General features: G+C 44.0%; 1 protein-coding gene across 1 annotated transcript; it reads right to left on the reverse strand.

Annotated features, from left to right (window-relative positions):
- Window positions 1–538: 538 nt before the first annotated feature.
- Window positions 539–4,957, reverse strand: LOC128617775 (venom phosphodiesterase-like). Its single transcript, XM_053640923.1, has 7 exons — window positions 4,939–4,957; window positions 4,467–4,607; window positions 2,293–2,421; window positions 1,800–1,925; window positions 1,399–1,459; window positions 901–998; window positions 539–765 (listed from the first exon to the last, which is right to left on the reverse strand). Exons 1-7 carry the CDS (start codon window positions 4,955–4,957, stop codon window positions 539–541), a joined length of 801 nt encoding a protein of 266 aa, XP_053496898.1.
- Between the last annotated feature and the right edge of the window lie 20,539 nt (window positions 4,958–25,496).

Genomic DNA, 25,496 nt, shown 5'->3' on the forward strand with positions numbered 1-25,496 from the left:
CACATGTTTGACTGACTGGATAATTGCCTGAGTAAGTAAGTGTTAGGCGTTCTCTAATAAAGTGTTTCTTTGTAATCTTTGTAATGTGGAACCTTTGGTTTCTTGGTCATTTTTCTAGGTTATTTCCATCATAGGAAGTCTGACACCTGTGACCTGCTTAAAGCCTGTAAAGACACTTGCATTGTTAAAAAAATTCAATCGGATATATTTTGGGCAGGATGATGGGTCTAAAGTGTATACAGTCATTGAAAGTAACTGAAAGTCTTTCTACAACTGGAGGCAGGGACTCATGACACACATGGCAAAAGGTTACTAGGAACCACACTCACACAGCTGTCTAATTGCAGCAGCTCAATTGGCTTAGTGTTTCCCTTACGCATTTCATTATCTGAATTTAAAACTTTTATTGGTTTCCAAGAGACCACTCAGTCTTGGTTCTGTCCTGGATATATCCGGTTAGTAATGAATCAAATTCTTCACCGCCGCTCATTACCACCGTTCAAAAAGATAAACAGAATACATTTCTACCAGCCGATTTCTAACGATTTCCGATTTCTAATATTAAAAGCCCCAAGGCTAAATAGAAATGTGTAATGTTATTTTCCCCGGCAGTGTCATATTTCACCAGGCAATATTGGTAAAAGGATTTACAGGAACATAAATACAGTAATGCACGTCTACTGACCGTAACAATGGAGTAGTGGTTCGGGAAGGTTTTACTTGGAAATACAGGCTGCATAAATGCTGAGGATGTTCCACATTTTCCTAAAGAACAAACACAGATGTATAATTCATACCGTGTTGAGACAAGCAGATGCGTCATGATACTCTACACTAATACACGAGTTTTACCTGTGCTACACCCAGTTCATAAGTGTGAAAGACAATGCGAGCACTCACGTAGCTTGTCCAAGACCGGAATGAGGGAGTGCCATGTCTGCTGATACTCCGCTCTTAATCCATCGAGAGAGATGAGCAGCAGAGGCTGCCTCTTATAACTGAACAAGAGCGAGAGAGCACGAACCAGTTAGGGATGCATTGATACTGCTACAATCTCATACTTTGGGCTCATTTACTCATACTCATCGTGTTATGTGCAATATGCATAATGACAGCAATCTGGATGTATTTCATGATTAATGGTGGCAATCAAAGCAAAGCAGACTGCAGACTGCAGACTGTTCTTTACGAGTGCGTCCTTTACACTTTGCTCTTGAGTCAAGGTGCAATTCAAAATCCAATGCACATCGCTTTCAGTTTTAATGAACATTCGCGCTGATACTGCTCTGCGCACTCAGATTGGTCATCCTTACACTCTATATTAAAGGTACTGTTTACTCGGAATAGCAATTTAAACGCAAATGCAATAGGAGCATGTAATGTTAACGTGAAAGTTACTTAGCAGGACACTTAGGGCTGCTCATGCTCACACACTGATCCTGCACCCATGGTGTCATTCCTGAAAGAAAAAAACAAACAAACATAATAATAATAATAATAATAATAATAATAATAATAATAATAATGTTGAGTGTGGGCGTGTGGGTGTAGATGAGTGAGGGACTGATTAGCTATGACTGTGTATGAGTGTGCTCAGTGAGTTATGAGTTAATAGACGTGCCCAATAATTCATCATTTATTTCATAATCATTTTTGTGTTTGTGACAAGTTGTTTACCAGGACATGAAAAATAGTCTAATTCTGTGCATTAGTTTAAGTGTGCCTGATTAGTCCTGTATGTGTGTGTGTTTGTGTGTGTGTGTGTGTGTGTGTGTGTGTGTGTGTGTGTGTGGTCTCACCATTGCAAACAATGCCATAGTTCGTACAGCAGTCTCCAGCACTCACACAGTCAGAAGAGCAGTGACACTTACTACCAGAGACACGCTTTTCCCCACAACGCAATGGTGTACACTCCCAGCTCTCAACTACACACACACACACACACACACACACACACACACACACACCCAGACAAGGCATGTGTTTCTTGCATTTAACAGCTGTTCAGTATTAACACACATTAATATATCACAGTAATAATACACCAAAATGAACCTTTGAGTCAACACCTGTAACTGTATTAATTTGATCGTTGTACAGTAATGATGTCTTTGACATAAAATGAATATTAATTAAAGCTGTCAATCACTGAGATTGTGATGGTATAATGCCTGCGGTTGCAGATGTTTTGAAGGATTGTGTGCTGACTTGCCCGGTGTTACCCAATGTATTTTTTGTTCCTAGTCAAATTCTGAATGAACTCTGGGAAGGAAACACACAGCCATGACTTACTCGGCTGGAGGCAGATATCTGCAAAATCATAACAGCAGCTGTTACTGTTCACACACTGCTCGTCACATCGACAGCCTGGAGTCTCATAATCATACGGCGTATAACAGCGGTTCCGACATGTATCTGGCACTGAGAGAGAGAGAGAGAGAGAGAGAGAGAGAGAGAGCACTACTATAGTCCAGTAGTGTAATAATACTAAAACGTGTGTAATAGTTGTGTAATATAACTATTATATAATATAACATAATGTAATGTATAATAAATGTAATAATGTATAATATATGTAAGATAACAGATCACAGGATCATCAACATGCTTGCGGTTAAATGAAAATAACCGGTGGCACTTTACAAAACTGTTCAACATCTTATAGGTAACTCTGCAGCAGCTAAATAAGAACAAATGAGTAGTTCATTATTAACACTTATCTCATTCCTGTTAACTACTAAAAACTACTAATTAATTTCTCAGTAAACATGTTATTAGGAGATCATTATTAACTTAAGTCTTGAATTAGTCAGTAATTCCAGTAAGTCTTAAGCACTAATTACTGAGTATTACATTTCAGTCATTAGTCATGAGTTTCCATGTGTTTCGCTTTACAGTACTGTTCCAGAGCATCATTAACTACTGCGGATCAACACAGTAACACTTCAGTCATTAGTAATGTTTCACTTTATTGTTTCAAATGATATGCATATAGTTAAAATACATGCAAACGACATTGTACGTGATTTATACAGCTTACAGCTGTTATAATGGTACAAAGCAGGGCCGGCCAATTCATTTCTAAGTTATATTCTAAATACAAGGGACAGTTAAACAAAAATAATGATAAAAACGGAACTAACATTAATACTAGAACGCCATTTACTTGTATTGCATAAAATATGCTGTCGGGGTGTAATAGCAATTTTGGATATGTATGCAATAATATATACATTTTATAATTAAATATAATATACTAAAAACTTGTATGTCCTAAGACTGATGTTATACTGTAGATATACAGTAAGTTTAAACTGAAACTCTAATTGAAACTCATTACTAATGACTGAAGTGTTCCTGTGTTGTTCCTCAGTAGTTAATGATGATCTGGAACATGGTCATTCATCACTAATTAGTAATAACGGTAGTGTTTTGTTATTTATAAGTATATTATTCATGACCCTTTTGAAACTATGTTCATGGAGAATATTTGTTACTCATCAATACATTACAACCTTTTTACTTGTTCGGTCATTGAGGTCTCTTTAGTCCTAGACTGGCTAAATAAAAACAATACCCTTACCCTGTGCTTCTCGTCAGAGACAGACAGTATAATACATTTAAATTTGAGATATGGAGGATAGGGTATTGGAATAGGGTGAGGTATATTAGACAGTAGATCTTCAGAAGGAAGGAAATTGGAAATGAATTGCGATGTGATCAAAAATGAATCCGTAGCTATTATAAAAGAGTTATAGTTATCTAATAGTTCTGCAGGAGAAATGGAAGACTCAGTAATTACTGATTAGTTAATAGTGAAGTCCTAGTAAGATACTTACTTATTTAGTAGTCCTTAGTAGTTAACAGATTAACTGTTAGTGAAGAACTACTCAGTTTCTTTCTTAAATAGAAAGCAGTCCAACTTGCTATGTGTATAGCAATTACATTAAAATTTGTGTAGCCCTGACTTGAGGCTACATCTGTTGTTTATAGTTGGAGGTTGGTTTTGGTTCTATTGCTGCTGTTTTGCACAATAATCTGTAAACATTGTGTAAATACATTTACATAACCAGAATAGAGGCCTAGTTCATTACTTGACTGGTGTTTTGCATATCATAATAGTTTTCTAGAACTTTACATTATTTGGATAGTTGGATAAACAAATCTGTTAAATTTGATTGTAACAGAACTGAAGGAACAATGATATGTTTAATATTGTGTAAATTTCAATAAAAGTGTGATAATTTTATTGGTTTGTAGTTTTTCAATTCAGATTCATTGGATCCATGAAATGAATTAAAAAGTCTAATATTAATACATTTATACAAAAAAAACTATTTTAAAAATGTTGTTGTTTTTTAAAAAAGTCTGTTTCAGTTTTCAGCCAAGTGTATCCAGAATTTTTGGTTTTGGTTTCGGTTTCAGTTTTTAGTTGCTGTATTAAATTTACAATGGGAATATTTTACATGCTGATTGTGCCCTGCGATGGATTGGCACCCTGTCCAGGGTGTACCCCGCTTTGTGCCCGATGCCTCCTGGGATAGGCTCCAGGTTCCCCGTGACCCTGAAAAGGATATGGATGGATGGATATTTTACATGCAAAAGTACTGCAGTTACTTACAGGCTGATCATTTACTTCACTCCTGTCAAGGATCCCCTCACTGACTTAGCCATTAGTTTAGATACGTTTCTTATTGAAAGATGAAAACCTACCATCACTTAGTTCACTGCTGAAAAAGAAGAAAATTCAACCCATGAAACCATGCAAATCATAAATACCTTGTTGAATACATTAGAACTTGAGAAATACTGAGAAAAGGTTTTGTTTATTCTGTTATGACTTACCTTAACAACTTAATGGATGACTTATGACTTAATGGATTAATGAAGAACCTTGTAATTGAAAGGCATCCAGGTTCCTGGTCCATATCTCAGTACCTGGGCAGCATTGAGACATATTCTGCTTTTGAGGCCTGTCTCTAACTGAGTTTACAGACACGTTTTTAGTTATTGAAGACAGCCTAATCAGCATGGCAGACATCTGGCTTCAGGTTAAGACAAGGTAAGCAAAGGTATCAGGTATCTGAGGGTAACAACACTGGAGCTCAGAGTTTGGGCAAAATGGCTAGTCTGGGCAAACATCTTGATGAAAATACACACACACGCACACACTTACACCTATCTGTAAGAATATATCATCTCTGTCTGTGTGGCATAAACACTGCACTCACCCCTGGCATGCTAAAATGGTTTCAGGGTCTAATCATGGTACACACTAAAGCCAGCATCCCAGACGCCACAGATCTGCCTCAGTTTTCCTTCCAGACCACCTAGAAGCAGATCATGCAAACTCACTGCCACGCGCATCACACGAACCCACTTTGATTACAGAAACTCACCTTGGACGACTTCAAATCTGCATTTAACCTCTCAATGCCTTAAGTTTTGTTGACACCGACACAGCCTACAAACATCAGCAGACACATCCTATTTGAACAGGCAAATGAATTTGAATCCATCTTTTCTTTTTTAAACAAAGATATTAAAGCCACATGTGAGTTCAATTCATACTGAAATTCTGATCATGTGGCACGCTCTCTGTGGGTTTTCTCTCCAGCTTCCTCTAACAGCCTCCGACACACACACACACACACACACACACACACACACACACACACAAAGATACTCACAATAACGCAATGTGTTTCACGCTCTAAACAGATATATTTAGTGAGTCTAAAGTTGAACTGTTTGAAACATTGTACCATCATTATGAACAATAAATATGAGAAACTGTATAAAAACTATACACCTAATCATCAGTGGATCCAGGAAAAGAGGTGATGTGGTGTTTAGTGATGTTGCTCCACCAGGTGTTAGACGTTTTCCTCGAAAGTGTGCAGATAGGTTTTCAGCGTGAGTGTGTTTGTGTAGGGCAGCGTGACAGAGCGGTAGAAATCGAGTCCGGTGAGCAGTTCCACGTCATGTACACGAGCCGTGTGAGTGCGCAGGATCTCCTCCACCCAGCGAGACGGCTCGTCCGAACTCTGAGAAGCAAAGCGCAGCAGAGGTCAGAGGTCAGACATGGAGTTTTGCTAGAATGATGGCAGAATTTTAGCTCAGTAGTTATTATTGAAACATATCTCCACTGAGATTCTGAAGCAGCCATTAAGTGAGAAAATGGTAGCAAACTCAGATCAGATTTAAACCGCATCCGTACACAGTCCTTATTGAGATACATATTCAGTCCATGGCTCAATGATCAGACCAAAGTTCAGGTGTGATTTTATTTGTTCACTTGTTTCAGTGCTTGCTTCAATCCTGCACCCACAAATCTCTCAACACACGTGTACCAATAATAACTGCAAAAGCACCAATCATTATACACCTCCTGGCTGGCTCACCAATCATTCAATATATAAACGGATCCATGTATGTCATGCAGCTCCTGGCTGACTCACCTATAATTAGATTTTGTTGTCTAAAATCTACTTATACTTCAGCTTAGTCACAGCTGTATAAAATTAAACATCTGGCCTTTAAAAATCAGATTCATATTGATTTGAAAAAGTCAGATACTTTCAGCATTGGTCCTAATCAGAGAATATAAGATACATGACTGCGCATTGAGATCATGTATATTATTTATGTGTTAATAATCATACTTCATGGCGTTGCCCATTAAACTGTTTGTTCTTCTCCCACCTCTCATCACAGTGGCACAACTGGTAGCTTCTCCAGAACAAATATTCTTCTAAACAGATACTTTTAATGTGAAAGTAGTCATAAAGGATGTCTATAAATGGCTGATAGTAGCACCGGTCCTGTGGGATAAAACGTTTAAAACCTGCCAACATTTTACAACCTTTTTATTTACAGAAAATCAAAACGATTTGGTTTTGCTTATGAGGTTAACGTTATTGTTGTGGTAACTGAGGCTTGTAAGGCACCGTTATTCTGTTCCACACAAGAGAGGCCTGCTGCCCCGACAGCTGGATACAGTTATCCAATAAAGTCTGGTTAATTATTTTTAGAAAGTTCTTCTCACATGCTTCCCAGCATCAAATAACATCCGGTCAGAGAGCATCTGCTCTTGCTGATTCTACCCTAAATTTCTGCTCTTGATCTGCTGATTATACCTTTAATTTCTGCTCTTGATCTGCTGATTATACCTTTAATTTCTGCTCTTGCTGATTGTACCTTTAAATGTCTGCCTTGTGGCGAATATATAATTAACCCTCTTAAGTCAAATTTGAATATTGTTAACATATACCAAAGCCTTCACCCCATCCCCATGAGATTGTGAGTGCAATCAATCAATTGTTTCTTCTTTTGGGATGCTTTTCCAGGCTTTTACCCCAGCCTTTGTTGTTTGTTCCTAGGTTTTGGGTTTTTTGTTGTCTGCAAATTTACAGATAAATGTGGGAAGGTTGTGGCTCAGGTGGTTGAGCGGGTTGTCCACTAATCGTAGGGTTGGTGGTTCGATTCCCTGCCCACATGAATCCACATGCCGAAGTGTCCTTGGGCAAGACACTGAACCCCAAGTTGCTCCTGATGGCAAGCTAGCGCCTTGCTACCATTAGTGTGAGTGTGTGAATGGGTGAATGAGACTCTCATTCTTTTAACTTTTAACCAAAGCGCTATATAAGTGCAGACTATTCCTCTAATTTTTTTTAAATTAATTCATCATGAGTTGCATCATCAGTAAAGATGTGAGATAGTGAGCCTGTTCCAGAAGCAGTCATGCAAGCCCAAGCTTGTCACGTTTCGTGACGCAACGGAGATAAAGTAGGATGCAAGTGCAGGTTGAACAACAGTTTCATTTACAGAGAGACAGGCAGACAAATCCAAAACGTGATCAAAAAACGGAATCCAGTAACATACAAGGTTCAGGCGATCGGCAAACAGGCATAAACGAGGCAAGGCAGGAATCAACGTCGTGGTCTCGGGATACAGGGTCGAAATACCAAACATGAAACAGAAACAGCAGCGAGGGACTGGTAGCGGCGAAACTACACATGACATGAACTATGAACTATAAACTAAGACTAAGACTATGAAACAAAACATGAAACTATGGACTGTGACTGTGGTTATCTATCGTAAGGACTCTAAACTAATAGACTATCTAACTCATTCAACATTCCGCGTTGTGTGCTGGGAGGCGCGCGGTATATATGTTCAGATAATCAGCCTTGTAATGGCTGACGGCTGAGGACGATTCAGACACACATGAAACAATAGCCAATGACAGAACGGGGAGGAGACATAACAGAAACATAAACAAATGCACGTGTAGAAATGTCACGATTGTCCACAAGGGAAAAGCAGGTGCTCGTGCACCTGCTCGTGCACGCGCGCTCACATGCTCCACAGCGCGCTGCATAAAGGGGAACTCGTGACAGAACCCCCCCCCCCAAGGGCACTCCTCTCGGAGTGCCATGAAACATCCATCTCCATTGGCGGCCCCGGCTCCCTGGGCAGAATGTCCCAAGCAGAGCCTGGAGAACGCATGGTGTTCTTGGCGAAACAAAAAAGCAGAACGACGTACACAGCAGAGCAGGAAAGCAGAGCGACGTCCTCGGCGGAGCATGGAAGCAGTGCAACGTCCTCAGCTGATCAGGTAAACAGAGCACTGTACTCAGCAGAGCAGGGAAGCAGGGCGACATCCTCGTCGGAGCATGAAAGCGGAGTGACGTCCCCGGGCTGAACAGGTAGGCAGAGCGACGACCACAGCTGGGCAGGCAGGCTGAGCGACGTCCTCGGCGGAGCATGAAGGCAGAGCGTGGGTCTCCGTGAGGCCCGGGAGAGGAGCGTGGGTCTCCGTGAGGCCCGGGAGAGGAGCGTATGTCTCCGTGAGGCCCGGGAGAGGAGCGTGGGTCTCCGCGAAGCAGGAGGGGGGAAACGATGTTCGCCATGGAGCAGGAAGGCTGAGCGACGTCCACGGCTGAACAGGGAGGCTGAGCGACGTCCACAGCTGAACAGGTAGGCTGAGCGACGTCCACGGCTGAACAGGAAGGCTAAGCGACGACCTCAGCTGACCAGGGAGGCTGAGTGACGACCTCAGCTGAACAGGGAGGCTGAGCGACGACCTCAGCTGAACAGGGAGGCTGAGCGACGTCCACAGCTGAACAGGGAGGCTGAGCGACGTCCACAGCTAAACAGGGAGGCTGAGGCTCTGAGGTCACCAGGTGAACCTTGGGCATGGGCGGAGCTTGGGTGGCCGTGTCGGTAGACTCGGGCGTGAGCAGAGCTTGGGTGGCCGTGTCGGTAGACTCGGGCATGAGCAGAGCTTGGCTGTGCGTGTCGGCAGACTCGGGCGTGAGCAGAACTTGGCTGTTCGTGTCGGCAGACTCGGGCGTGAGCAGAACTTGGCTGTGCGTGTCGGCAGACTCGGGCGTGAGCAGAACTTGGCTGTGCGTGTCGGCAGACTCTGGCGTGAGCAGAACTTGGCTGTGAGTGTCGGCAGACTCGGGTGTGAGCAGAACTTGGCTGTGCGTGTCGGCAGACTCGGGCGTGAGCAGAACTTGGCTGTGCGTGTCGGCAGACTCTGGCGTGAGCAGAACTTGGCTGTGAGTGTCGGCAGACTCGGGCGTGAGCAGAACTTGGCTGTGAGTGTCGGCAGACTCGGGCGTGAGCAGAACTTGGCTGTGCGTGTCGGCAGACTCGGGCGTGAGCAGAACTTGGCTGTGCGTGTCGGCAGACTCGGGCGTGAGCAGAATTTGGCTGTACGTGTCGGCAGACTCGGGCGTGAGCAGAACTTGGCTGTGCGTGTCGGCAGACTCGGGCGTGAGCAGAACTTGGCTGTGCGTGTCGGCAGACTCGGGCTTTGGCAGAACTTGGGCGGTCATGTCGGTAGTTTTGGGCATGGGCTGAACTTGGACGACCGGTTCGGTAGACTTTGGCATGGGCTTAACTTGGGTGACCGGGTCGGTAGACTTGGGCATGGGCTGAACTTGGGCAACCGGGTCGATAGACTTGGGCGTGGGCTGAACTTGGGCGACCGGGTCGGTAGACTTGGGCGTGGGCTGAACTTGGGCGACCGGGTTGGTAGACTTGGGCGTGACATCAGGAACTTGAGACTTGACTTGGACTTCTGAGACTGGAGCCTTGACTTGGACCTCAGGGACTTGAGACTTAACTTGGACTTGGACCTCAGGGACTTGAGACTTGACTTGGACTTGGACCTCAGGGACTTGAGACTTGACTTGGATTTCAGAAGCTTGAGACTTGACTTGGACTTCAGAAGCTTGAGACTTGACTTGGACCTCAGGGACTTGAGACTTGACTTGGACTTGGACCTCAGGGACTTGAAACTTGACTTGGATTTCAGAAGCTTGAGACTTGACTTGGACTTCAGAAGCTTGAGACTTGACTTGGACTTCAGAAGCTTGAGACTTGACTTGGACCTCAGGGACTTGGTTGTCCGTGTTAACATCAACTTGGCGGCTCATCCGCTCATAATGCATATGGAATGGAAGATCAGCACTGTTCGCCACATTAACTCCCTTCGACAGCTCATCCAAGTTGTAGCTCTGCCCTGGTTCTCCAAACTCCCTCAGAAACAAGTCCGAAAACTGCCTACTGTCCTCCAGTACCCGGGGTCTCATGGCTGCTACTCGCTGTGCCCACTTGCGAGCTGGGCCAAAAAATCGGGACATCATGAACTTAATCCATTGTCTCTCCCTTGGCTTCGGGTCAAACAGGCTTGAGAAGTAACTCTGGCAGTCTATTATAAAATAGTCCGGATAGCCAAAGAAGCCATCATACCGATCGGGAAGGTCCATGAAAGTCCATTGCGAGAACTGCATAGAACCCAAGGCGGGGATGATTGGCGTGGTTCTGCGTTCTCGTGCTGCATCCATGATCGGCGGAATGTTCTGTCACGTTTTGTGACGCAACGGAGATAAGGTAGGATGCAAGTGCAGGTTGAACAACAGTTTTATTTGCAGAGAGACAGGCAGACAAATCCAAAAACGGAATCCAGTAACATGCAAGGTTCAGGCGATCGGCAAACAGACATAAACGAGGCAAGGCAGGAATCAACGTCGTGGTCTCGGGATACAGGGTCGAAATACCAAACATGAAACAGAAACAGCAGCGAGGGACTAGTAGCGGAGAAACCAGCGTGAACTTAACAAACAAAACTACACATGACATGAACTATGAACTATGAACTAAGACTAAGACTAAGAAACGAAACATGAAACTATGGACTGTGACTGTGGTTATCTATCGTAAGGACTCTAAACTAATAGACTATCTAACTCATTCAACATTCCGCGTTGTGTGCTGGGAGGCGCGCGGTATATATGCGGAGATAATCAGCCTCGTAATGGCTGACGGCTGAGGATGATTCAGACACACATGAAACAATAGCCAATGACAGAACGGGGAGGAGACATGACAGAAACATAAACAAATGCACGTGTAGAAATGTCACGATTGTCCACAAGGGAAAAGCAGGTGCTCGTGCACCTGCTCGTGCACGCGCGCTCACATGCTCCACAGCGCGCTGCATAAAGGGGAACTCGTGACAGAACCCCCCCCCCCAAGGGCACTCCTCTCGGAGTGCCATGAAACATCCATCTCCATTGGCGGCCCCGGCTCCCTGGGCAGAATGTCCCAAGCAGAGCCTGGAGAACGCATGGTGTTCTTGGCGAAACAAAAAAGCAGAACGACGTACACAGCAGAGCAGGAAAGCAGAGCGACGTCCTCGGCGGAGCATGGAAGCAGTGCAACGTCCTCAGCTGAACAGGTAAACAGAGCACTGTACTCAGCAGAGCAGGGAAGCAGGGCGACATCCTCGTCGGAGCATGAAAGCGGAGTGACGTCCCCGGGCTGAACAGGTAGGCAGAGCGACGACCACAGCTGGGCAGGCAGGCTGAGCGACGTCCTCGGCGGAGCATGAAGGCAGAGCGTGGGTCTCCGTGAGGCCCGGGAGAGGAGCGTGGGTCTCCGTGAGGCCCGGGAGAGGAGCGTATGTCTCCGTGAGGCCCGGGAGAGGAGCGTGGGTCTCCGCGAAGCAGGAGGGGGGAAACGATGTTCGCCATGGAGCAGGAAGGCTGAGCGATGTCCACGGCTGAACAGGGAGGCTGAGCGACGTCCACGGCTGAACAGGTAGGCTGAGCGACGTCCACGGCTGAACAGGAAGGCTAAGCGACGACCTCAGCTGACCAGGGAGGCTGAGCGACGACCTCAGCTGAACAGGGAGGCTGAGCGACGACCTCAGCTGAACAGGGAGGCTGAGCGACGTCCACAGCTGAACAGGGAGGCTGAGCGACGTCCACAGCTAAACAGGGAGGCTGAGGCTCTGAGGTCACCAGGTGAACCTTGGGCATGGGCGGAGCTTGGGTGGCCGTGTCGGTAGACTCGGGCGTGAGCAGAGCTTGGGTGGCCGTGTCGGTAGACTCGGGCATGAGCAGAGCTTGGCTGTGCGTGTCGGCAGACTCGGGCGTGAGCAGAACTTGGCTGTGCGTGTCGGCAGACTCGGGCGTGAGCAGAATTTGGCTGTTCGTGTCGGCAGACTCGGGCGTGAGCAGAACTTGGCTGTGCGTGTCGGCAGACTCGGGCGTGAGCAGAACTTGGCTGTGCGTGTCGGCAGACTCTGGCGTGAGCAGAACTTGGCTGTGAGTGTCGGCAGACTCGGGTGTGAGCAGAACTTGGCTGTGCGTGTCGGCAGACTCGGGCGTGAGCAGAACTTGGCTGTGAGTGTCGGCAGACTCGGGCGTGAGCAGAACTTGGCTGTGCGTGTCGGCAGACTCGGGCGTGAGCAGAACTTGGCTGTGCGTGTCGGCAGACTCGGGCGTCAGCAGAACTTGGCTGTGCGTGTCGGCAGACTTGGGCTTTGGCAGAACTTGGGCGGTCATGTCGGTAGTTTTGGGCATGGGCTGAACTTGGACGACCGGGTCGGTAGACTTGGGCATGGGCTTAACTTGGGTGACCGGGTCGGTAGACTTGGGCATGGGCTGAACTTGGGCGACCGGGTCGATAGACTTGGGCGTGGGCTGAACTTGGGCGACCGGGTCGGTAGACTTGGGCGTGGGCTGAACTTGGGCGACCGGGTTAGTAGACTTGGGCGTGACATCAGGAACTTGAGACTTGACTTGGACTTCTGAGACTGGAGCATGGAAGCAGTGCAACGTCCTCAGCTGAACAGGTAAACAGAGCACTGTACTCAGCAGAGCAGGGAAGCAGGGCGACATCCTCGTCGGAGCATGAAAGCGGAGTGACGTCCCCGGGCTGAACAGGTAGGCAGAGCGACGACCACAGCTGGGCAGGCAGGCTGAGCGACGTCCTCGGCGGAGCATGAAGGCAGAGCGTGGGTCTCCGTGAGGCCCGGGAGAGGAGCGTGGGTCTCCGTGAGGCCCGGGAGAGGAGCGTATGTCTCCGTGAGGCCCGGGAGAGGAGCGTGGGTCTCCGCGAAGCAGGAGGGGGGAAACGATGTTCGCCATGGAGCAGGAAGGCTGAGCGACGTCCACGGCTGAACAGGGAGGCTGAGCGACGTCCACGGCTGAACAGGTAGGCTGAGCGACGTCCACGGCTGAACAGGAAGGCTAAGCGACGACCTCAGCTGACCAGGGAGGCTGAGCGACGACCTCAGCTGAACAGGGAGGCTGAGCGACGACCTCAGCTGAACAGGGAGGCTGAGCGACGTCCACAGCTGAACAGGGAGGCTGAGCGACGTCCACAGCTATACAGGGAGGCTGAGGCTCTGAGGTCACCAGGTGAACCTTGGGCATGGGCAGAACTTGGCTGTGCGTGTCGGCAGACTCGGGCGTGAGCAGAACTTGGCTGTGCGTGTCGGCAGACTCTGGCGTGAGCAGAACTTGGCTGTGAGTGTCGGCAGACTCGGGTGTGAGCAGAACTTGGCTGTGCGTGTCGGCAGACTCTGGCGTGAGCAGAACTTGGCTGTGCGTGTCGGCAGACTCGGGTGTGAGCAGAACTTGGCTGTGCGTGTCGGCAGACTCGGGCGTGAGCAGAACTTGGCTGTGCGTGTCGGCAGACTCGGGCGTGAGCAGAACTTGGCTGTGCGTGTCGGCAGACTCTGGCGTGAGCAGAACTTGGCTGTGAGTGTCGGCAGACTCGGGCGTGAGCAGAACTTGGCTGTGCGTGTCGGCAGACTCGGGCTTTGGCAGAACTTGGGCGGTCATGTCGGTAGTTTTGGGCATGGGCTGAACTTGGACGACCGGGTCGGTAGACTTGGGCATGGGCTTAACTTGGGTGACCGGGTCGGTAGACTTGGGCATGGGCTGAACTTGGGCGACCGGGTCGGTAGACTTGGGCGTGGGCTGAACTTGGGCGACCGGGTTGGTAGACTTGGGCGTGACATCAGGAACTTGAGACTTGACTTGGACTTCTGAGACTGGAGCCTTGACTTGGACCTCAGGGACTTGAGACTTAACTTGGACTTGGACCTCAGGGACTTGAGACTTGACTTGGACTTGGACCTCAGGGACTTGAGACTTGACTTGGATTTCAGAAGCTTGAGACTTGACTTGGACTTCAGAAGCTTGAGACTTGACTTGGACCTCAGGGACTTGAGACTTGACTTGGACTTGGACCTCAGGGACTTGAAACTTGACTTGGATTTCAGAAGCTTGAGACTTGACTTGGACTTCAGAAGCTTGAGACTTGACTTGGACTTCAGAAGCTTGAGACTTGACTTGGACCTCAGGGACTTGGTTGTCCGTGTTAACATCAACTTGGTGGCTCATCCGCTCATAATGCATATGGAATGGAAGATCAGCACTGTTCGCCACATTAACTCCCTTCGACAGCTCATCCAAGTTGTAGCTCTGCCCTGGTTCTCCAAACTCCCTCAGAAACAAGTCCGAAAACTGCCTACTGTCCTCCAGTACCCGGGGTCTCATGGCTGCTACTCGCTGTGCCCACTTGCGAGCTGGGCCAAAAAATCGGGACATCATGAACTTAATCCATTGTCTCTCCCTTGGCTTCGGGTCAAACAGGCTTGAGAAGTAACTCTGGCAGTCTATTATAAAATAGTCCGGATAGCCAAAGAAGCCATCATACCGATCGGGAAGGTCCATGAAAGTCCATTGCGAGAACTGCATAGAACCCAAGGCGGGGATGATTGGCGTGGTTCTGCGTTCTCGTGCTGCATCCATGATCGGCGGAATGTTCTGTCACGTTTTGTGACGCAACGGAGATAAGGTAGGATGCAAGTGCAGGTTGAACAACAGTTTTATTTGCAGAGAGACAGGCAGACAAATCCAAAAACGGAATCCAGTAACATGCAAGGTTCAGGCGATCGGCAAACAGACATAAACGAGGCAAGGCAGGAATCAACGTCGTGGTCTCGGGATACAGGGTCGAAATACCAAACATGAAACAGAAACAGCAGCGAGGGACTGGTAGCGGAGAAACCAGCGTGAACTTAACAAACAAAACTACACATGACATGAACTATGAACTATGAACTAAGACTAAGACTAAGAAACGAAACATGAAACTATGGACTGTGACTGTGGTTATCTATCGTAAGGACTCTAAACTAATCGACTATCTAACTCATTCAACATTCCGCGTTGTGTGCTGGGAGGCGCGCGGTATATATGCGGAGATAATCAGCCTCGTAATGGCTGACGGCTGAGGATGATTCAGACACACATGAAACAATAGCCAATGACAGAACGGGGAGGAGACATGACAGAAACATAAACAAATGCACGTGTCGAAATGTCACGATTGTCCACAAGGGGAAAGCAGGTGCTCGCGCACCTGCTCGTGCCCGCACGCTCACATGCTCCACAGCGCGCTGCATAAAGGGGAACTCGTGACAAAGCTATGACACTACTGTACCTCCACCTTCTTTCACAGATAAACTTGTAAGTTTTGGATCATGAGCAGATACTTTCTTTCTCCACACTTTGGCCTTTTTATCACTTTGGTAGAGGTTCATCTTGGTTCCAGAACTGGCTCATCTCATCTCTGTGTTTCTTTTGCAGATTCCAATCTGGCCTACTGAATGTTTATGCAGATGAGTTGTTTGCATCTTGTTGTATGGCCTCTATATTTCTTCACTCCAAGTCTTCTTTGACCAGTGGATTGTGATACTTTCACCTCTATCCTGCGGAGGTTTTTGGTGATGTCACTGACTGTAGTTTTGGGGTTTTTCTTCACAGCTCTCACAATATTTTTGTCATCAGCTGTTGCTGTTTTCCTTGGCCAAACCATTTGGTGTCTGTTGCTCACTACAAATTCGATGGCCGGATACAAAATGTGCTATGTTCTATGTTGTTTAACACACATATAAATACCAGAAAATTGATGGAATTCTACTCTCTCTTCTCATATTCATCTTTTGATCTCAAACCCAAATGCCTTCAGTCTACAGCAAAAAAACAAATGAATTGGCCTTGCTGTTCCAATAGTTTCAGAGGAGACTGTATGTGGAAGAGGGTAGATAGTGCTTTCCTACAACGCCCTGTGGCACAGCAGTTGGTCAGCTTCACAGGTCTCAAAGGTGGATCATCCTAGCATTTACCCTCTTTAAATAGTGGTAACTTGCAAACAACCAAATTGGGGAGAAAATTGGGAATAAACATGCTTAACAACAGATCTGAGACATGAGCATCATTTAGAGGTTGTTAAATTTCTGAATTAAATTCAGGATTTTGTTCAAGTTGCCCTATCCACACATCATACCATTTATTTTGTTCTAAAAAAAATAGCTTTCTGAATGTGATATAAATATTCCCTATTAGCTTGTATATCCAGGTATTTCTTTTAAAACGACCCATACTCTCTCTCCATAATATCTGAACATCCTTTGGATCCAGTCAGACAGATCACATAGGCTCTCCAGATAAGGACAGACAAACAGGTAGTAACAACCCAGCCAGCTGCAATGACAAAAGACAGACAGAAAACAGCAGTGTTGAATGATGTGGAAATGATGATCAATTCTAAAGTACTGCATACAGTAAGCTGGGAAAATATGCAGGTCTTAAAGAGCAACCAGAGATAGTATGTGCATTAAATCCAACAGTGACAGAAACATCTGGAATTCGGGCAGATTCCGGGAAAACAGTATTAATTTCCATGCACGTCCTATTGAGACTGAAGGACAGCTGCTATAGGGAAGAAAGTTATCACAGCATATATCACACACACACACACACACACACATACATGTATATACACTGTTAGTTAGAGGGGTTTGTTTGTGTAAATCTGGTGTTTCATACTGTATGTTTTATTACAGTTGATTTATCCTGTTCACTATTAGTGCCACAGACATACAGGTATGAAAAGGCCAACAGTATTTGTATATAAGGTATTAAATTGTTGCTCTGAGAATTATGCTTAATGAATCATAAAAGACAAGGTTTCCAGTGAAACAGTTTCCATAGAAAAGTGTTCTATGTGCAAGTAAGGTGATTCAGGGGTGAAACTGAATTTCTCTGGAAACGTTGTGTATTACATATATTTTTAACTACATAAACAATGTTATCTATTATTACTTTTACCCTCTGTTTTTACCACAGCAATTTGCATCATACTTTTTTATCTGTTTATAGTGACTTTTTTTTTTAATGTTGAATATCTCTGAAATAAATGAGTTAATGTTATCACTTAGATTATAACAGCTGTTTCCTGACCAGGATACTTGAAGATAAAAGACAACAAAAAAAAAAAGCAGCTTGCCATGACTGGCCCTTTCCCAGCACTGAATATTCAATAAACAGTCAGAGTCATTTCAGGATAGATCATTTGCCAGTTTATTCGGAATTCAAAAGAGCGTGAGCGCCGTGGACGTGTCGAGACTGTCAGACACTTTGAATTCGCACGTACAATGACATTGCATCGGATCGGGAGCAAAATACTAATTCAAAATCACAGCGCAAATACACTAGAGTATTAAAAAAAAAAAGTTCCTCAGCTGTCTGTGTATCTTCTAAATTGTGCTGATGTTTACATTACTGCTCTAACATAATACTTCATTTAGTTTTCAAATCATAAATACTATTGTTATATTTAATAAAAAATAAGCATACAATTTTATGTAGAAATGAATTATTCTTTCTGTGTAGTAGTTTGTCTCTTTCACTTCCACTAGCAGTTGATTTGTGTATATAGTGCATATTTAAGGTATTGCACTATAAATACATAATATGACTATATCTATAGTCTATATAGGGTCAATAGGAGGGGGAAATCCTGCCCAGAAGAAGTGCCTCTGTAGGTGGCCATGGCCATGATAGCATCCTTCACAAAGGAACAAGAGATGATCCAGACGACCTTTTTTAAGGGTTTACCTTAGTTACCTGTCATAGTATGTTATGTTTACATTCACAGCATTTTTTAAAATTATATTGTTATTCTTTTGCACTACCTGTTATATCAGACACTTCTATACTAGAACTGTGTACTGGGCGGCGCTACCCTGTCACTTACAATGCCTATTGTCCTGTTTTAGTACTTACTGTACTGTCTTGTGTTGTTTGCATGCACCTGCATGTGTACTTTATGTATAAATGTGTAGGTTTTGTTTAGTTTTATGTCGTCTTATGTAGTTAGTGTTGTTTTATGTAGCACCATGGTCCTGGAGGAACGTTGTTTCATTTCACTGTGCACTGTATCAACTGTATATGGTTGAAATGACCATAAAAGCCACTTGACTTGACTTAAAGTTTAATTAATATGGACATATAAGTACAAATATACAAATATTAATAACCGATGTATCAATAAAAAGGTTAGGAATCATATTTGTTACAAGTGCTTTTTAGTTATTCTGAAAGGTGGAGGGGAGGAGGGGTGCGGGGGGCCTCCAACATAGTTAATGATTCAAAAATCAAAAAGAAGTCTTTTCAGTCAGAATATTTCTTCATTCAGATTTTGTTCAAAATATTCTGTGAATCGAATCGAATCATTGATCGGAGTGTATCGTTACAATCTTACTTTCAAGGTGTAAAATTGCTCACTGTATCCTATCTGTCCCTATGTGTGTGTGTGTGTGTGTGTGTGTGTGTGTGTGTGTGTGTGTGTGAGAGAGAGAGAGAGAGAGAGAGAAAGAGAAAGAGAGAGAGAGCGAGAGAGAGAGAGAGATTAAAAAAGATGGGTACAGGAATCCACGGATGATCTTGTGCTCCTGGTTGTTGGAGTCGCAGGTCGGTGTGTGTTTGGGAGGAATTCGGACGTCCGCTCTTACACACTCTGAGCCTGGAAGAGGTGTTGCAGTGCTCTCTATCTGCAGAGATAAACAGAACATACACACTCACACACAATATTGTGCATACAGAGAACAGTATGATGAGGTCAGCACCAACATACACTCACATTACAGCTTTAATTCATTATATAAACACCAAATTTGAACAACTATCATACTGTAGATACTAAATCATTATTTCACATGCACCACATTTAGCTGCAGCCTCACACACTGTCTTGATTGAGCAAGCCAGAGGACACAGTGGTGAGAAAAATACTCTGACATGATATGTGGAAGAAGCCTTGACTGTGAAAGCAGTATACGTACATAACGAACACAGTTCTGTGCAAAAGTGTGCATACCTTTATTCAGAAAATGAAGTTTCCCTCAATTACTGCAAGTTTCCCAGGCCCTGAAGCAGCAAAGCATCCCCACACCATCACACTTCCTCCACCATGCTTGACCGTAGGTATGATGTTCTTTTTGTGGAATTCTGTGTTTGGTTTATGCCAGATGTAACAGGACCCCTGTCTTCCAAACAGTTCCACTTTCGACTGAGCAGACCATAGAACATTCTCCCAAAAGGTTTGATGATCATCAAGGTGTGTTTTGGCAAAATTCAGACGAGCCTTAATGTTCTTCTGGGTTAGCGGTGGTTTTCACCTCGCCACTCTTCCATGGATGCAATTTTTGCCCAGTATCTTTATGATAGTAAAGATAAATAGTGATATTTAACATAAATAGTAATCTTTACTTACATAAATAGTGATCTTTATTGATGCATGAGAGTCCTGTAGTTCCTTTTGACGTTGTCCTTGGCTCTTTTGTGACTTCCTGGATGAGTAGCTGCTGTGCTCTTAAAACTGGATGAGGAATTTTGGAAAGTCGGCCACTTCTGGGAAGGTTCACTACTGTGCTGAGTTTTTCCATTTGGAGATAAAGGCTCTCGCTGTGGTTCTTTGGAGTCCAAGAGCCTTTGAAATAGCTTCGTAACCCTTCCCAAACTGATGCATTTCAATCACCTTTTTCCTCATCATTTCTGGAATTTTTTTCAATTTTGGCATAGTGTGTTACTGAGTAAGACCTGCTGTTGATAAAGTTCTATTTAAGTGGTGATTTGATTGAACAGGGTTTGCAGTAATCAGGCCTGATTGTGTCTAGTCCAGCTGAACCCCATTATGAATGCAGTTTCTTAGATTTGTGGACTTAGTAACTACGGCAAATGCATTTTCACACAGGCGCAGTTGGTATTGGATAACAAAAACAGAAGAAATCAGGATGGTGGGGGGCAAATACTTTTTCACAGCACTGTACTTTGATTTTTCCAGTGTGACTAATGGTGTTCTGGGATTTCCAATTTCTTAGAATGGTTTTCTTGGAGATGATAGGAGGAACCCGAGCTATTCTTAGTGATATTGATTTTCTATGTGTTTCCAAGAAGGCTGCATTATGAGAACAGTAGGATGGAGTAGTTCAGCAGAAGGGATAATTGAATTGTTGCCAGAAGTGTTTAATGATTACCATCTGCCATTTTAATGGTTGTCTGGTGTATTTTATGTGCATTGTGTACAGCTTGCGGGTTTCCTTGAGATTCTGCGGATAAAGACTCGCCCAACGGCTGCCATTCACAGGAAGCAGTGATTTATTACATTATTTATATAGTCATGAAGTATAGCTCATAAAATATAGTCTTTAGTGATTAAATGAACCAAAATATTCAAATTTCAATTCAAATTTCAATTTCAATTTCAAAGATTAAATTTCATTTAGTCTTTGCTTAAGTAAAATTAAAAAAAAAAAAAAAAAAAAAAATGGCTTTGGGTCTCATCACCTTCTCCTTTATCTTGAGTGTGTGTGTGTGAATGAGAAACGGTGTAAAGAGCTTTGTAGAACCTAAGGTTAAAAGGTGCTATATAAGGACAGACCATTTACCATTACCATTTACCATGGTGGTTTTAAGATTGCTATAACTGCATGCTATACCAGAGCACATTAGTCATTTGCCAGTGCACTTGTGAACTTGTAATTCATAAAAATGAAGGATGTGATGCAATGACACTGTTCAGTTCTTTCATTATCAGATTGTTCTTCTAGTTCTTTATCAATATCTAATAATTTCTTGCTACCTGATGAATACCAGCATGACTTTCTGGACGTTATTGGGAAATGAGTTCCATTTGACTCATTGCAAGTCAGCTTTTTATGTTATTTAATGTTATCTACTATATATGAGTAACCATAAGGCATCAACACAAATTACTACAGGTTCGATCCTGAGCTCTGGTTGCTGTCTGTGTGTAGTTTTGCATGCCTCTAATTTCATTCAGATTCTTTGGTTTATACCCAACTCCCAAAAACTGTAGATACTGTCAAATGTCATTTAAATTGCTCGCAGGATATCAATTGATTAAGTGTGCATGATGCCCTGAGATCGATGTTACGACTCGCTGTCCCCAGGACAGACCATAAGTTAAAGTATATATTTCAGTACTTTATACTGTGTCAGTACAATTCACTAAGATAGGGAGCTAAAAATCTTACAGTAGAACAGTCATGTAGCACTCATAACCACCAAAGGCAATATCGCCATAGTTCTCAGGAATTCATTTGTAATAAAATCTGATGTGTGTGATTTTTCCATCATCGATCACCTATGATAAAACATCCTAATAAGCAACTAATACACAAGTATGTTTAAGGGTGTGGACTGGATTACTAACTACAGGAATTGAATTGTGTCAAAAGTCACATGAATGAGGAGAGCTGAGTTTGATGGGTCATACATGAGGAACTTTCCCATTAAATAATTACAAAAATCAGGAATTGACAGTCAAAAAATAACAAAAATTATTTTGGGCAGCATTGGATTTAAGTCATATCTTTTAATGTTTCTACTGTCAACATTTTGTTTCCATTCATGAGATTTATACACTCTTTAAAAAAAAAAAAAAGGTTCTTTGAATGGTAGCTCTTGTAGATTTTTAAAAAGCAAAATTACTTAAAGAGAAACCCTCTGTTTTGCTCTTTAGGAGCTCTCACAGACTGAAGAACTGCCCTAGCACACTAACACATATTGGGTTCATAGGAAGTTCTCTGTGATATCAAAAATTTATGATGAGGAGGATATGCATACAAAAATAAACTTGCGTTCAGGAAGTGCAAATCTTAGGAGTATCCATTTGGGACCATCCACAGCTGTAGAGACTGAGTTCTTCTGAACTGCATAAGCTCTGAAGCAGAAGTCGAGCATCAGGATGAATCAGGCAGGCCTGGTGGACCAAAGGAGCCACAACAGTAGATGTACAACTGATTATTATTAGGGGGCCCAAGCACTGAAGGTGTGTAGGCACCCTATTGTTATTATACCTTTTCTTATTATTTGTCTCTTCTGTCTTCTTTTGGCTAGGGTGTCTATGGCAGCCCATAGAACCGTCGGGTAAAAAGTTGTGAAATTTGGCACACTGATTGGGAAGCGTCTACATAACATTTGGACCAAATTTGAGCCAAGGGCTGCCAACACTCTAGTGCAACCATCAGGTCAAATTTGGGTCTTATTTGGAAGTGCTTTCATAGTCATAACTTTTTAAATGTATGTGTTAAAAAGTCAGGCATTACTGGATTCCCTGGGCCGAGACATGTTCAACACACTCTATGACATCAATTTGTCATGTTGGATTTTGTCACAACTCCTCTTACAAATTGTGTCCCATCAGCAATAAATTTGGCATACATCATCTACAGAGTAAGCCTCAAAAAAAATTTATCAGAAGAATTTTGAATACTTTAAATGCTTTGTTCATAATAGGCCAACAAATCTGTATCTCAGCAACAACTTCGTTCACTGACACAAAACTTGGTAGATATTCTCAGGACCATGACCTGAGGCTATGCAACAATTTTCATGTCAGTGTCACCTACGGGTAAAAAGTAACAATAAAATGCTTAACAAATGCTTACATCTAATGGTCCTTTCACACTGAACATGATTAAGTGACTTGAATGCTTGACACAATGATGCTCTTGAATCAAAACAATAGATCCCTAAGGAGCTATTCACACAGGACCCAATCATTCGCGGCGTTTCAAAGCGACACTTTTTTTTTTTACCAGTGTGTCGATTTTTTTCCCTGTTGCTCCACATCTAAATGGGCCATCAAATTAGATTTGAGCTTTAGATCATGTTCCCGGAGCCACTACTTTTGCACAAAAGCATGAGATAGGTGGCACTATAGCACAGAAAGCTGTTTTGAAAACCAGTGTAAACACCGAAGAAGAGTATTCCAGAAGAGAGAAGGGAATGTATATTGAGTTCATTTGCCAAGTTTCCATCCACTTTTTGCGCATTTCTGTTATCAACAAAGTAAAAGGGCATAAAAAAGTTTGCGATATTTGCTGTCTACTGTGAAGACAGTAGAGCATACATCCCTGGCCATCCCTGCTCACTAGCAGAAGCAGCACCATTGTGGCAGTAGCCAATTAGCTTAGGTTCTTAGTGGGCTTAAAGCAATAAATAAATTAATTAATTAAGTAAATAATAATGAAACACACTTACTTTTTGTTGCACTCAAGTAAATCGCAGAGTAACTCCTATCTTGGGTGAAGTGTCCAGCTTGGTGCTGCTGTTTCCCTGGTGCCGAAGCAGTGACAACCATCTCTTTAGTCTTATCAACATTAAGAGATAGATTGTTGTCTCTACACCATTCTGCAAGCTGGTTCACCTCCTCCCTGTACACTGACTTATAATTGTTGCTGATGAGGCCCACGACTGTAGTGTCATCAGCAAACTTGATGTGATTAGAAGTGAACTTTGTAGCACAGTCATGAGTCAGCAAGGTAAACAGCAGTGGACTGAGCACACAACCCTGGGAGGTGCCGGTGTTCAGTGTGGTGCTGCTGCTGGTGGAGTCTGATCCTGATGGACTGGGGTCTCATGGTCAGAAAGTCCAGGATCCAGTTTCAGAGGGAGGTGTTTAAACCCAGCAGGCTCAGCTTTGTTGTCAGTTGTTGTGGGATGATTATGTTGAATGCTGAACTGAACTCTATGAATATCATCCTTACGTAATTGTCATTTTTGTCTAGATGGGTTAGAGACAGATGGATAGTAGCAGATATGGCATCCTCTGTTGAGCGGTTGGGGCAGTATGCATAGTGAAATGAGTCAAGTGTGCTTGGAAGACTGCTCTTTATGTGTTTCATGACTAGCTGCTCAAAGCACTTCATGATGATGGTATGAGTGCAAAAGTCATTCTGGCAGGACATGGATGATTCCTTTGGCACAGGGATGATGGTGGCCATCTTGAAGCACACAGGGGCAACTGCTTGGCTCAGGGAAGATGTCTGTGATGACATCTGCAAGCTGACAAGCATATTCCCTGAGCACTCGGGCAGGTATGTTGTCAGGACCTGCAGCTTTCCGTGGGTTGACACAGTACAGAGTTTTCCTGGCATCTACTGCAGATAGTACTTGGTCGGTTGGAGTTGGGGTGGTTTTCCTCACAGGCGTGTTGTTCTGTGCTTCGAACCCTGCGTAGAAATCATTTAGGGTATCTGGGAGCAAGGCATCATCATCACAGACAAGTGGTGTATCTTTGTAGTGGTTTGCATTCCTGCACCATTCGTTGTTTATGTAAACACACAGAACACTGCTGTGAGTCTTACTGGACAGTGATGCTATCCTGTTGGCGCGTTGTGTGATTAACCCAGATAGCTGAATGGCTGTATCCAGAATGCTGTATTTGAGTCATGTTTCCGTAAAAATGAAAGCACAGCAGTCCCTGATTTCATGCTGGGTAGTTAGCTGTAGTTTGAGTAGGTCCACTTTATTGTCAAGAGAGCTACCATTGTAGAGGAGAGTGGACGGTAGAACTAGATGGCTTGGGTCAGTGTAGCACGGATGCCGGCTCACTTTCCGCGCTTCCGCTGCCTCACACACCGTTTCTGGCACCCTCTCTTCCAGCCAGTGGCATCAGGCAATACTGTGGTCCCAGGGCCTGGTTTGCATATAACACATCCGGAAAGTCCATCCGGAAATTCACAGCACTTCACTTTTCCCACATTTTGTTAAGTTACAGCCTTATTCCAAAATGGATTAAATTCATTATTTTTCTCAAAATTCTACAAACAATACCCCATAATGACAAAATAAAAAAACAAAATAAGCACATGTACATAAGTATTCACAAATCATGTCCAATCAACTGAATTTACCACAGGTGGACTCCAATTAAGTTGTAGAAACATCTCAAGGATGATCAGTGGAAACAGGATGCACCTGTGCTCAAATTTGAGTGTCATGGCAAAGGCTGTGAATACTGAT

The sequence above is a fragment of the Ictalurus furcatus genome, chromosome 14 (genome assembly GCF_023375685.1).
Source record: "Ictalurus furcatus strain D&B chromosome 14, Billie_1.0, whole genome shotgun sequence".
In the NCBI taxonomy this organism is placed as follows: domain Eukaryota; kingdom Metazoa; phylum Chordata; class Actinopteri; order Siluriformes; family Ictaluridae; genus Ictalurus; species Ictalurus furcatus.

Excerpts from the sequence above, each read along its gene's own strand:
- LOC128617775 (XM_053640923.1), bottom strand. Across the intron at positions 2,422-4,466 it reads TCGCAGGGCACAATCAGCAT|TGCCAGATACATGTCGGAAC; the intron begins GTAAAATATTCC and ends TCTCTCTCTCAG. Across the intron at positions 1,926-2,292 it reads AGATATCTGCCTCCAGCCGA|TTGAGAGCTGGGAGTGTACA; the intron begins GTAAGTCATGGC and ends GTGTGTGTGTAG.